The 14,139-nt window shown below is 46.3% G+C and overlaps 1 protein-coding gene across 2 annotated transcripts; it reads right to left on the bottom strand.

The window, feature by feature from the left end:
* Positions 1-2,472: 2,472 nt before the first annotated feature.
* Positions 2,473-13,608, bottom strand: LOC138762303 (C-X-C chemokine receptor type 2-like). Of its 2 annotated transcripts, XM_069936049.1 has the most exons (3): positions 13,467-13,608; positions 8,321-8,375; positions 2,473-5,836 (listed from the first exon to the last, which is right to left on the bottom strand). In XM_069936049.1, exon 3 carries the CDS (start codon positions 5,831-5,833, stop codon positions 4,733-4,735), a length of 1,101 nt encoding a protein of 366 aa, XP_069792150.1. In that variant the 5' UTR covers positions 5,834-5,836; positions 8,321-8,375; positions 13,467-13,608; the 3' UTR covers positions 2,473-4,732. The 2 variants fall into 2 exon arrangements, with proteins under 2 accessions (XP_069792150.1, XP_069792149.1); XM_069936048.1 differs by lacking the exon at positions 8,321-8,375.
* Positions 13,609-14,139: the final 531 nt, after the last annotated feature.

The raw sequence follows: 14,139 nt of genomic DNA, 5'->3' as shown, positions 1-14,139 counted from the left end.
TTTACAGAGTGTATCATGAATCTTAAATATACTATTCTAATCTGCCAAGTAGCTGCATCTTCCACCTGCTCATCAGTATCTCATTAATTTGTAAAGTCAAATGTATTCCCTGCCCTTGACAGCCTTTTTACAGGAAGGAATTCCACAAGCCCACTAATCTTTGATGAAAAAACTGTTTCCTCATTTTATTCCTGGCCAGAATTGTGGCCCATTATTTTAGCCAGGGCAACAAAGGTTATGGGGAGAAGGCCAGGCAGAGAAGCTGAGTGAGAGAATAGATCAGCTCTTGATTAAATGGTGGGGCAGACTCAATGGGCTGAATGGCCTATTTCTACTCCTGTGTCTTATGGTACTCACCAGAAGAAATCGTTTGTCCGAGGAAATTCTTTCAAATCCATGGGCGTGGTTGGGGCCAGGACGGGTAATATGAAGAACCATATCCTTAATCTTTGCACGTGAAGGAACCTCTCTACCTGTGGACCAGTCTTTCTGGCCAGAATTTCCCACCCCTACATGTACATAGAATGTAGAACAGCACAGTACAGGCCCTTCAGCCCTCAATGTTGTACCATCCCAAATATTCCCTTAAAAAGTACTAAACCCTCCCCACCCCATAACCCTCTATTTTTCCACCATCCATGTGTCTGTCGAAAAGTCTTTTAAATAACCCCCAATCTTTCAGCCTCGGCTCCCACCCCTGGAAACACATTGCAGGCACCAACAATTGTCTGAGTCAAAAACTTACCCCTGACATCTCCCCTAAACGTCCCTCCCTTCACTTTGGACATACGTCCTCTGGTGTTTGCTGATCCTGCCCTGGGAAACAGGTGCTGACCGTCCACCCTATCGATGCCTCCCAGAATCTTGTAGACCTCTATCAAGTCTCCTCTCATCCTTCTACACTCCAAAGAGAAAAGTCCCAGCTCTACTAACCTTACCTCATAAGACTTCTTTCCCAATCCAGGCAACACCCTGGTAAATCTCTTCTGACCCCTCTCCACTGCTTCCACATCCTTCCTATAATGAAGTGACCAGAACTGAACACAATTCTCTAAGTGTGGTCTCACCAGAGATTTGTAGAGCTGTAACATGAGCTATCAACTCCTGAACTTAGTCCCCCTATTAATGAAGCCCAGCATCCCATAGATCTTCTTAACTATCTGATCAACCTGTGCAGCGACCTTGGGGAATGTATGGATTTGGACCCTGTGATAGCACAGATTCTATCACCAACGTGTATATGTACATATGTACAGATGGTTGTGTAGGATAACTGTGATTGGCTGAGAGTGTAGCCACATCTAGAGGTATTTAAGATTATGAAAGGGATAGACAGAGTGGATGTGGATAGACTATTTCCGTTAAGAGTAGGAGAGATTGAAACAAGAGGACATGAGTTAAGAGTTAAGGGGCAGAGGTTTAGAGGTAACATGAGGGGGAACTTCTTTCCTCAGAGAGTGGTAGCCGTGTGGAATGAGCTTCCGGGAGAAATAGTGGCGGCGGAGTCAATTGTATTATTTAAGAAAAGGTTGGACAGGTCTATGGATGAGAAGAAGGTGGAGGGTTATGGTCATTGTGCAGGTAGGTGGGACTAGAGAGGAGTGTTTGGTTTGGTGCAGACTAGAAGGGCCTAATGGCCTGTTTCCGTGCTGTAATTGTTATGTTATATGTTATGTTATCTACTGGCAGATCTTAAAGGATTGCTCCTAGCCAGACCAGGTCATTCTGGACTGGTTGACCTACTTGTGATATGCTCCAGTCTTTTAGTTAATAAAAGCCTTGATTTGGATCAACAAGTCTTTGGTTCTTTTGACGCACATTACAGACCCTATATCAGCTTGTGGGAGAATCGAGAACCAGGGACAGAGATGCCATGATACATTTTTTATCCTTAGAGGGTCTGGGCTGTTGGAACTCTCTGTCTTGGGGTTTTAAAATGGGGTTAGAGGTTCTTCACGTGCAAGAATTAAAGGCTATGACCAGTCCTGGTCCCAGCCACGTTGATGCAATGGCCATGGAAATGTACCAGTGCCTCGACTTCCCCAGAAGCCTAAGGGAATTCAGCACATCCCCCATGTCCCTCAACAACTTCTACAGGTGGCCCAAGGAAACCACCCTGTCAGGGTGGGTCACTGCATAGACCAGGAACTGGTCCACCCAACACTGCAGAGGGTTGTGAATGTGGCTCAGACCCACACACACCCCCTCCCCTTCATTGACTCCATCACACCCCCTCCCCTCCACACCCTCTCCCCTCCATCAACTCCATCATACCCCATCCCCTCCATTACACACCCCATCCCCTCCATCGACTCCATCACACACAACTCCTCCCCTCCATCACACTCCCTCCCCTCCATCAACTCTATCACACATATCCCCTCCTCTCCATCACACAACCCCCTCCCCTCCATCAACTCTATCACACATATCCCCTCCCCTCCATCACACAACCCCCTCCCCTCCATCAACTCTATCACACATACCCCCTCCTCTCCATCACACACCTCCCTCCCTTCCATCGACTCCATCTCTGACACCTGCTGCCTTGGAAAAGTAGCGAATGTATTAAGCAACCCATAATATCCAGGCCACACTCTCTTCACCCCTCCCCCATCTTGACACCATTTTACAAGAGCACAAGTCAGGGTGTCCTGCCCGGCTGCATCACTGTGTGGGATGGGATCTATACAGAGGATCATCAACACGGCCGAGAGAATCACTGGGGCCTCTCTTTTCCCGAGTGACAAACATTCACCGGCAACGTTGATTAAATAGGGCTCAAAAAGGACCCTTTCCATCCTGCCCACAGAACCTCTGATCCGTTACCATCAGGTACAGGATTATCCAAATCAGGGCGGCCAGGATGGGAAATAGTTTCTCCCCACAGGCTGTGAGATTCATGAACAGTGTCTGTAACATTGAGTTTCTTATAAATGAAGCTAAGGAAATTATTCCAAAATACTTACATGTGCTCACTTTAAGTGATATTTTTATATGTTTACTGTGTGTGCACCGTGGCCTGGAGAAACATGGTTTCGTCAGGTTGTCCATGCACAGTCAGGTGATATTAAACTTGAACTCGGAGAAGATTCACAAGTATGAGATCGCAAAGCACCAGATTTATAGACAGTTTCGTTTCAGCTTCAAGCAGATTCCTGAATGATCCGCAAATAGTGAATCTATACTGCTTTAGTTCCGTACCAACTGACTCTCTGCACCTCTGCCCTGTGGCCAGCTTGCTGTACAAACTCCAGTGCTGCTTCTTGGTGGGCATGGCAGAAGGGGGAGGAAGGGGGGTTCGGTGTATTTCCCTCCTCCTGATCTGATCCTCTGCCCAGGAAACTTCCCCTGAATGAGCAAACCCTATGGTTTAAACACAGAAATGCTGGAGAAACTCAGCTGGTCTCACAGCATCTACGGGTGGCACAGTTAGCGCCATGGTTACAGCGCCAGCATCAGGATCAGGGTTTGAATTCCGCACTGTCTGTCAGGAGTTTGTACGTTCTCCCCGTGTCTGTATGAGTTTTTCCCAGACGCTTCCACCCTTCGAAACGTACCGGGGGTTGTAGGTTAATTGGGCGGCCCGGGATTGTGGGCTTAAAGGGGCTGTTACCATGCTGTACGTCTAAATTTAAATTCAAAATATATATAATCGACTTTTCGGGCCTGAGCCCTTCTTCAAGGTACCTTCAAGGCTGATGTGAAACTGGCTGAGTTCTTCCAGGATTTTGGTGTTTTCACTACAATCACAGACCTTTTATGTTTCAAGCCCTGCGGCTTCACCACTGGAATCATTTGGTCAGGCAGTGGAAAGGATTCCCTCAGACGAACATGTCTGCACCTTTGCTGCCTGGTGAATCCCTACAGAGAGGGTACAGACGGGAGTGACCAGCACAGGGAAGAGGACACTAATTCGATGAGAGGGTCTATGCCTGTGTGAGTTCTCAGAATTAAAGGTTCCTTTTAAAATAAACCCAACGAGGCCCTTGGAGAAGAAGGTTTTGTGATAAAGGATCAAGAGGTGCTGAAAACAAGCCACCATTTTCATACAATTCAATTCTCCTTTTCTTCCCTTCCTTCTTTTCATAGGGGTATGGGACGTCTCTCTGTGAGGCTTTACAGGGCAAAGAAAGGAAAACACATTTTATGTACATGAAAATGAAAGAATCTTGATTGAGAACATCACATAAACCTCCCTCTCCTCTGTCTGTATCTCCCATTGTCCTAGAAATGCAGCTGACACCCTCTCTCTTTATGTACTGTCTGTTTGTGTGTGTGTTCTGTCCGGGCGTGTGTCTACGTGTTTTGTACTGAGGACCGGAGAAAGCTGTTTAGTCGAGTTGTACTTGTATAATCAGATGACCATAAACCTGACTTGACTTCTCCCTCCCCATCAGGGAGAAGTTTCAAGAATGTAAAAGCACACACCACCAGGCATAAAGACAGTTCCTTCCCTGCAGCCATCGGGCTCCTGAATGAACCCCACCACAGAGCTCTCACGCTACCCTTGCTTGGTGCTGCTGGATCTTCCCTTTCACTGTCACCCTACACTCTGTAGATTGGGCTTTACACACAGCTGAATAAATGTTAGAGAATAAGGTTTCAGATAAAATGTGACACTGAAACTTTAAATGTTTTCATGGACATGCTTTGTTAATCTTCTTCCTTTCCTCACTGAGGATTCTGGCAGCAGGATCGGTGAGTGCTTCTCATGTTCTCCACCTCCTATTTACCTGTTTCCCCGAACGTTTCCTTCATAAGCCACATAGATGCTTGTTGAAATAAGCCCGGAATCGGAAACAGATGATACAGATCTCCTGTACTTGGATATGACAGCGCGCTTGATAATCCCACTTTTAGCCAGGAGTTTGACCAGGTTCCTCCTGAACTTCACCCCGATGAACGCGTACAAGATGGGGTTAATGCAGCTGTGCAGGAATCCCAAGCACTGGGTCGCAGACAGAGCCCTGTCGAGGTGATGGCGCCTGTCGCAAGAGTCAGCGATGAGCTCGCTCCTCAACAGGGTGTCAATGAACACGGTGATGTTGTAGGGCAGCCAACAGACGAGGAAAGCGAGGACCACGGCAATGATGACCTTCATGGCTTTCTCTTTCTGGAACCCCTTCATCTGATACAGTTTGAAGATGGTGACGCTGTAACAGAAGACCATGACTCCCAATGGGATGAGGAACCCTACAATATGTCGACAGAACCTGGTGATTATTCTCCACGTTGCAGCCGATTCAGCATCGAGGGTCTCGTAACACAGGGTTCTGCCGGAGTACGTGAACTCGCCCCTGTAGAGAATGGGCAAAGACAGGAGAAGGGCCAACACCCACACGGCAGCGCACACCAGTCTGATGAGGAACGGCCTCTTCTGCTTGTGGGACTGGGCAGAGTGGACAATGGCCAGGTAGCGGTCGACACTGATGCAGGCCAGCAGCAGGATCCCACTGTAAAAGTTCACCTCCTGCATCACGCTGATGACCTTACACATGACGTCCCCAAACACCCACCCAGACACCGCGTCCACGGCCCAGAAGGGCAGGGTGACAGCAAAGAGCAGGTCGGCAGTGGCGAGGTTGAGCAGGTAGACGTCCGTAGATGATACAGTGCGCCGGTTGTGGAGTATGACAACCATGACCAGCAGGTTCCCCATCACAGCCAGGAGACACACTAGGCTGTAGATGACAGCAAATGCGATACTGATTGATTCCTTCACTACGGGAGTACAGGGAGAAACATCTGGCCCAATATCGTAATCATATGAATAGTTTTCAAAGTAATCCTCGAAGTCAATCCCATCAAGTTGGAAGCTTTGACCAACCATGTCCTGTTGGGAACATAGAGGGAAGAATAAGATTAATCATGTTGTTTAACACCTCGCATCAAAGATTCCAGATTTATTGTCAGAGCACATACATGACATCGCACACAATCCTGAGGCTCCTTTACCCAGCATCGTGTTGTCCACACTAAAATTTTTGAATGCCTTGAGAATTATAATTCTGACACACACTACATGATCCCACATATTCCCCTCTCCGCCTTCCTTAGGGACCGCTCCTTCCGTGACTCCCTTGTCCTCTCCTCCCTCCCCACCAATCATCCCCTTGGCACTTTCCCCTATGAACGCAGGAAATGCCCCACTTGTGCCCGCACCTCCTCCCTCTCCACCGTTCGGGGCCCCAAACGGTCTTTCCAAGTGAAGCAACGTTTCACTTGTGAATCTACAGGGGTGGTCTACTGGATCTGGTGCTCCCGCTGTGGTCTCCTTTACATCGGAGAGACTGGGTGCAGACTGGGAGATCGCTTTGTTGAGCACCTTGGCTCTGTCTGCCGCAATAGCATGGGTCTACCAGTGGCCACCAATTCCCTTGCCAACATGTCTATCCATGGTCTCATGCACGGCCAGACTGAGACCACCCACAGATTGGAGGAACAACACCTCATCTTCCAACTGCGCCCCCTCCAACTGGATAGCATTAGAGAGATTTCAGATTTCAGATATATTTACAAGATCACAAGAAAAAGGATCAGAAGCAGGCCATTTGGCCCATCGAGTCTGTTCCGTAAAACCTCCCTGAGCTAAACTATTCTCGCTTCTAGTTCCAAGTTCTGCCCTTGTCCCAATATCTCATGATTCCCTGACTAATCAGACACCTATCAATTTCCTCTTTAAATTCCCCCATATTTTCAAAGAACATACATAACATCACATACAATCCTGAGATCCCATTTTCTGCGGGCGAGGCAGAATTACCACTAATTGGTTGATCAAAACAAATTGTAAACAGCATAAACATGTAAACAAATAAAGAACTGTAAATAGATAACAAATGTAAACAAACCGACTGTACAATATAGAGAGAACAAAAAGAAAATCAATAAAGTGCAAGTCAGAGACCTTAAATGAGTCTCTGATTGAGTATGTCATCGAGGAGTCTGATTATGGGGGGTGGGGACGGTGGGGAGCAGCTGTTCCTGAACCTGGTGGGTGCGAGTCTTGTGGCACTGAGACCTCTTTCCTGATGGCAGCAGTGAGAACAGAGCGTGTGCAGGGTGGGGTGGATCCTTAATGATTGCTGCTGCTCTCCGATGGCAGCGTTCCCTGTAGATGTTCTCGACGGTGGGGAGGGTTTTGCCTGTGATGTCCTGGACTGTGTCCACTACCTTTTGGAGGGCTTTGTGCTATATTGGTGTCCATATACCAAACCGTGATACAGCCGGTCAGCACAATTTCCACCACACCTCCATAGAAATTTGCCAGGGTTTCTGATGTCCTTCCTCCAACTTTGTCTCCCCCTTTTCCCTGTCTCCTTTCACACAGATCAATTCCCAGCTCATCCCTCATCATATCTGATTAACACCCTTTGTTGGTCTGGGTTCCTCCCCCAGCCGGGGCTGTCTCCGTTCTGAGATTTCCTTCTTCTGTCTCATCCTGCTTATTCCTCGAGGAAGGGCTCAGGCCCGAAACATTGCCCATATATGTTTGTCTCCTATGGACGCTGAAAGACTGGCTGAGTTCCTCCAGCATTTCAGTGTGTTTTGAGCAAGACCCCTGCTCCACCCCCCACCCCCGCCACCAACAGCAGCCAAACTTCTTTGCTGGACCTTTTTAGACCTTCCGTAAAAACACAAGAAATAGGAGGGTGAAGATCGGGCCCCGAGAGCCTGCTCCACCATTCTGGGTTGTTCTGGTCATAGACCTCCTCTCTTTTCATGATGCCTTAATCCCCCAACTATGTTTGAAGTACAGTTAATGAGGGAGCCTCCACTGCTTCCCCGGAAAGAGAATTCCACAGATTCACTGGGAGAAGCAGTTCTTCCTCACCTTTGTCCCAAATCTACTCCCTACATCTGAAAACTATGTCTCCTGGTTCTAGTTTCATCTGCCCAGTGGGAACAACTTTCCTGCCTTTATTTTACTGACCCCTTTCATAATTTTGTATCTATCTATAAGATCCCCTCACTCATTCTTCTCGATTCCCTCACTCTTTTGAAATGTTCCTGCAACCCAATCCCTCTGGCTCTTATTAAGAAATATTTCCTTCAATACCCATCAGTCTTCCCCTCTGTCATCAGATTCCTGACCCACAGGTATGGCCTCACTCCCTCTTCTTTGACACTAATTTATTTATTTTTAAATGTAACATAGCAAAATTTGCACCAGTGGATGCTGTCACAGAACAACACAGTTCACGAATTGTACATGACAATAAATTCTTTTTGCATTTAATAAAAATAAAATACACACAAAGAATATATCTGGTAGAGTATGAGAAAAGTCAAAAAATGTGAACATTTCAATTGAAACCTTGGTCGCACGTGATATAACTGGTGGGCACCCTTTCCGATCAAACCCACTGTATCTAAAATAGTGAAAAAGAAAAAGAAATTAAAAAAGAGAGGAACTCCCCCCCCCTCCCAATAATCAAACCCCCTCACTCTCAACCACTTATAGGAAGTGACGGACAACACTCGGACACCAGCCAGCGCTGTTCAGGAACATCCAAACACCCTAATTCGTTAACTAACGGTGATACTCCATGAACAGACCCCACGTCTTGTAAAAGTTCACCTTTACATCTTTAACATTATATCCAATGTTTTTTTTCTAAACTCAGGAAGGACATGACCTCCTGTAACCAGTGGGTCTGAGTAGGTGGAGCATAGTCTTTCCATTTCATCGGAATTGCCCGTCTAGCGATCAATGAGGTAAACGCTAAAATTCGCTCCTGAGATGGAGTCAACAGTATTTCATGAGAAAATCCAAAGAGAATGATTAAAGGGCGTGGTTCTAATTTGACCTTAAAATGACTGGTAAAGTTTGAAAGTAATTTTTCCAAAAACTTTCTAAACTAGGGCAATTTCAGAACGTATCTACAAGGCAGACATTCTGTTCAAATCAAGCTCTCTGATTTTCCACAGATTTCGGAAACAAACATTCTCAATTTACTTTTTGACTTTCAGTTTTCCCATCGACGTTCAGTGTTGATTATTTATAGTGATTTAGTGGATTTGAGAATGGTTTCACTAACTAAGATCATGAGTGATTGGGGGCATGCCTTAGATCTGTCACTTTCAGATGATGACTGGGATATTATCCTAAATCTGATTAACGAATCTTCATTTTTGCGCGACATTTAAGGTTGTTCACAGAGCACATAGATCTAAAGATAAACCATCTTGTTTCCATTCTGATATTGATCCATTCTGTGATAAATGTCATAGTTTTGAGGCCCATTGATCCATATGTTTCGGACTTGCCCTAATTCAGACATTCTGATTCCAATAGAGTAAGATCCACTGTATCCAGAATTCCAGCAACCAGCAACCCCAACCAACCAGCAAAAAAAGTTCAATGGAATAAATAAATAAATTGGAATAAATGAGAAACATTAAAAATTTGAATACAAGTTTAAAATCGTAAATGTTCTCCGAGGCAACATACAACCCTTTGGGAGCACAGCATTCACCCAGTAGAGTGTCCCGGCCGTGCCCCGCCCACAGCAGCTGTTTGAATAAAGTTGCGCCCAAGATGAAGAGTAGCCAACGCTGCTCACCACTGGGGCGACTCTCCCAAAGTGTCTCCCTGTCCCTGCCTAGTAAAAGTCTTTATCTTTTTACATAGAATATTAGTAAGACTTTATCTGTAAACTTGGGGGGGGAGGTGATTATGTTACACGACCGGGGTTCGAATTTAAATTTAAATTTTGTAAGTTACGAGAATTACCTGGTTAAAGTTAACTTTACATAATTAAGGACTATATTAGTGATTTGTTTTCAAATTATTTTAAATTTTAAACTTTCTTTTGTCTTTCAAATTGTTTATTTTAATGCAGTTTGGACATCGTAAGAGATAGTCTCAGGCAACCGGAAAATTGGCATATCCTGTAACTGCAATCCCCGAAGGTGCCGGATACTGGGGGTTTTACTGTATATGCACATATGTACTATGTATATGTATTGTTTGTCTGGATGTGTGTAATGTCTGTATGTTCATTTTGAACAGTTCTGCACCGTGGACCAGAGAACACGGTTTCATCAGGTTGTACAGGTACAATCAGATGAGAACTGAACTTGAACTTGACCACAGGTTTAACACCCATCAGAGTTTTTCATTCCCATCTTCAACACACCAGAGTCTGCTTTTAAATTGAGTAACACTGTGGAGCAACAGAACCCCTCACAACTCCCACTCACCCCCCTGGACCTTTCCACATCCTCTGCATTCGCTTGCCGTTGGTAAGATTATTGTTCTATGTAATTTAAGGTTCAAGGTTCCTTTTACCGTCACATAATAGTTCAAGATTAACTTTTGACTGCTGTTAAGCTAACACACCCATTTTTAAATAAAATAGCATGTCTATTTTTAAATGTAATTTCTCACTGAAGTTGTGTAGGATCTGATGAGATTGCTCTTGGAATAATGGGCACAGGCTCGGACTCCTTCCCAAAGGAGGTCAGGGCTTGTAAGAGAGGAATGTGGTGAGGATTGAACATAGGACTTTACCACTGCTGGAGAATGTGAACAACACCTGAACTGTACTGGAGGAACTCAACAGGTCATGAGGCATCTGGCGTTCATTTCAGGGGGAATAGAATAGAATGGCAGGGATGTGATGTTGAGGGTTTATTAGACCCTGATGAGACCACATGAAGTATCGTGAGCAGTTTTGGGCTCCTCATTTAAGAAAGGATGTGCCAACATTGGAGAGGGCTCAGAGGAGGTTCACAAGGGTGATTCCAGGAATGAACGGTTATCATATGAGGAGCATTTGACGGCTCTTGGCCTGGACTCATTGGAATTTAGGAGAATGAGGGGGGGAATCTCATTCAAACATTTTGAATGTTGAAAGGCATGGGCAGAGTAGATGTAGAAAGGTTGTTTCCTATGGTGGGAGAGTCTAGGTCAAGAGGGAACAACTTCAGGATTGAAGGCCGTCCGCTTAGAACAGAGATGAGGTGGAATTTCTTCAGTCAGAAGGCAGGGAATCTGTTGTTGCCACAGGTGGTTGTGGAGGCCAGGTCATCGAGTGTATTTAAGGCAAAGATTGACAGGTTCTTAATTAGCAAGGGCATCAAAGGTTATGTGAAGAAGGCCGAGCAGTGGGAGAATGGATCAGCTCATGATGGAAGGGCAAGCAGACTCAATGGACTGAATGGCCTATTTCTGCTCCTGTGTCTAATGATGTAAATTGAACAAACACAGGCCATATCCCCATCTAACTATCGCCGTGAGTCTGACCTTAAAACGGACCATGTTGGGAATTGTATTGAAGGGTGTTTTGTCTGAACTGTTAACTCTGTCTTGCTACAGATTTTGCTGGATCTGCTGAGTGTTTCCAAACATCTTCCGTTCCTCTGGAGGTTTATCAAGTGACGAGGGTCACAGTCAGAAAAATTGGCAGTGCTGCTTCTGTGCGGACTTGCGGAGAGCAGGGAGTGGAGACACAGCTGATTCGAATATTGGTGGTTCCATGCAGGCTTCAAATGGCCTGTTGAGGAGCCCACGATAATTATTAAATAAATCCTGCAATTGCCAAGGTCTGTGCCCAAGATGACAGTGCCTGTGCTCAGCAGTGAGCAGGAGGGGTGAAAGACTCCGAGGGACACCAGGAACAAGGAGAACACACACCTCCCCCCCCCCCCCCCCCCATTGAGAAGGAGAAGGAGAAGCAGAGGAGGTGACCTGACAGGCTGATGACCTCAGCAGAGGACCAGCAAGGGGCTCAGCAGCTTAGGGGCCCACACAGGCCACGGTGAACTGCACGGGCCGCTGGGGACTGGCTCATGGGAACCAGGTGTCGGAGCCGGGATTCAAGAGGGTGCTGAGGGCAAGAAGTCCTCCTGAGCACATCGGAAGTTTGGATCTGGAAGCTCGGGCGCCCAATGGATTGAACAGGAGTCTGTCTGGCTGCAGAGGCTGAGGTAGAACTGGAGGTGAATCCATGGACACTCAGTGACTCTGAAGGGACTCACTTTTGCTTCTCATTCTCTCGTATTGAAGGGGATGCCGGGCAACTCTTTGTCTTATGGCAGGTAAAGGAAATGTTGTGCAATATTACGCATTCTGCACAATAAAGGAATCTTGTATCTTTTCCAGGAAACAGGTGTCAAAAGCTTGAAGTAGAACAGGGCCTCACAGGTCAGAAGAGCCTCCTTGCCCCACAATAGCTGGATCGAACCGGATCCCAGATTAAACAAAATCCCTGATGGCTGTACACAGTCTACATCCCTCTACCTCCTGCTATCTGGCCAGAGACCTATTAAAACCTCCGCCTTTATCTGCTTCCACCACGACACTGGTCACCCTGCTCCAGGCACCCACCACTCTCTGTGTAAAAAACTTGCTGCTTTAATCTTTTTTCCTTTCAATTTAAATGCATATCCTCTCATGTATGACATTTTAGCCGTGAAGGAAAGGGTCTGGCTGTCCACAATATAATTTTATTAATGTCTATCAGGCCTTCCCTCAGCCTCCAGAGTTTATCCAGCCTCCCCCACAACTTATGCCCTCTATCCCAGGCAGAATCCTGCTCATTCTCTCTTGTCAAGAGGGCAGAGGTTTAAGGATCCTGAGGGGCCACATTTCCCCACAGGGAGTGGTGGGTGTGGGGAACGAGGTGCCAGAGGAAGTAGGAGAGGCACACCATTTAAAAGACAGGCCCTGGGATAGGGAAAGCTAGAAGAGCGGCTAGCACAACACTGCCGCAGTCCCAGCGACTGTGGTTCAAATCTGGCGCTGTTGCTAAGGGGTTTGTACGTTCCCTCAGTGATTTCCCTGGGTTTTCTGCGGGCACTCCAGTTTCCTCCCACCCTCCAAAATGTATGGGATCGGTAGGTTAATTGGGTGGCACAGATTTCATGGGCCTGAAGGGCCTATTACCGAGCAGGTCATTAAAATAAAAAGGATAAGACCAAACACAGGCAAATGAGATTAGCTGAGAAAGACAATTTGGACCATTTGGTTTAGTTAGAACCATAGAACATTACAGCACAGAAATAGGCCCCTTGGCCCTTCTAGTCTGTGCTGAACCATTCTTCTGCCTAGTCCCACTGACCTGTACCCAGTCCATACCCCTCCCATCCATGTACCTGTTGAAATTCCTCTTAAATGTTAAAATTGAGCCCACTTCAGCTGGCAGCTCATTCCACACCCCCACCATGTTCCCCCTCATGTTCCCGCTAAACTTTCCTCTTTCACCTTTAACCCATGTCCTCTGGTTTGTGTCTCACCTACTCTCGGTGGAAAAAGCCTGTCTACATTTAATCGTCTCCCCCTCATAATTTTAAATACCTCGATCAAATCCCCCCTCATTCTTCTCCACTCCAGGGAATAAAGTCCTAACCTGTTTAACCGTTCCCTGTAACTCAGTCCCTGAAGTCTGCCAGAGTGTGGTTCCCATAATATCTACACAATTAGGTGTATGATCTTTGTCACAAAACAACTTACTAACCTCCACTTGAATTCTTGCAGCTTGGCTGTACGTCCGTAGCACAGTTTCCCCTTGTTTGGACTGCGAGGCAGGCACAGAGTTGGAAACACAGCAGCTACTGTTGTAGATTTTCTAATGCTAAAGGTGATCTTGCCGCATAGTGGGCTGTCATGTGTAAAGCTGTGATATTTTGTAAAGTGGGAAGCATTTCACAAGGTATGAAGTAATTATTCACAATGTTAGCCAAGAAGTGTGTCAAGTGCTCTGAGCCAAACCCACCACCCCCCCCCCCCCACCCCACTTCTGCAATGACTACTTGGAGTTGACCACAATATCACAGAGAAAGTTGCCATCTCTTCCCTACAGACGAGAAGAGGGGGGAAATGGATCAGCTCATGATTAAGTGCAGGGCAGATTCAGTGGGCTGAATGGCCTATTTCTGCTCCTATGTCTTATGGACTTTCCAGTTACAAACTGACAAACCCTAATCATGCCTTGTCCATCCAAGTCCGTAACCATCTGAGAGAGTCAATCAGACTACTCTCTAGTAACTTACCGACCAGACGTGGGACTTGTAGTTCCCAAGCTTTCCCCTCCAGCCCTTCTTAAACAGAGACGCAATATTTTCCACCCTCCAGTCTTCTGACACCTCACCTGTACTTAATGTTGACTCACTAGTCTGAGCCAGAGTACC

This window comes from Narcine bancroftii, chromosome 4 (assembly GCF_036971445.1).
Source record: "Narcine bancroftii isolate sNarBan1 chromosome 4, sNarBan1.hap1, whole genome shotgun sequence".
Lineage (NCBI taxonomy): Eukaryota > Metazoa > Chordata > Chondrichthyes > Torpediniformes > Narcinidae > Narcine > Narcine bancroftii.
This window is presented reverse-complemented; position numbering and strand designations above follow the sequence as displayed.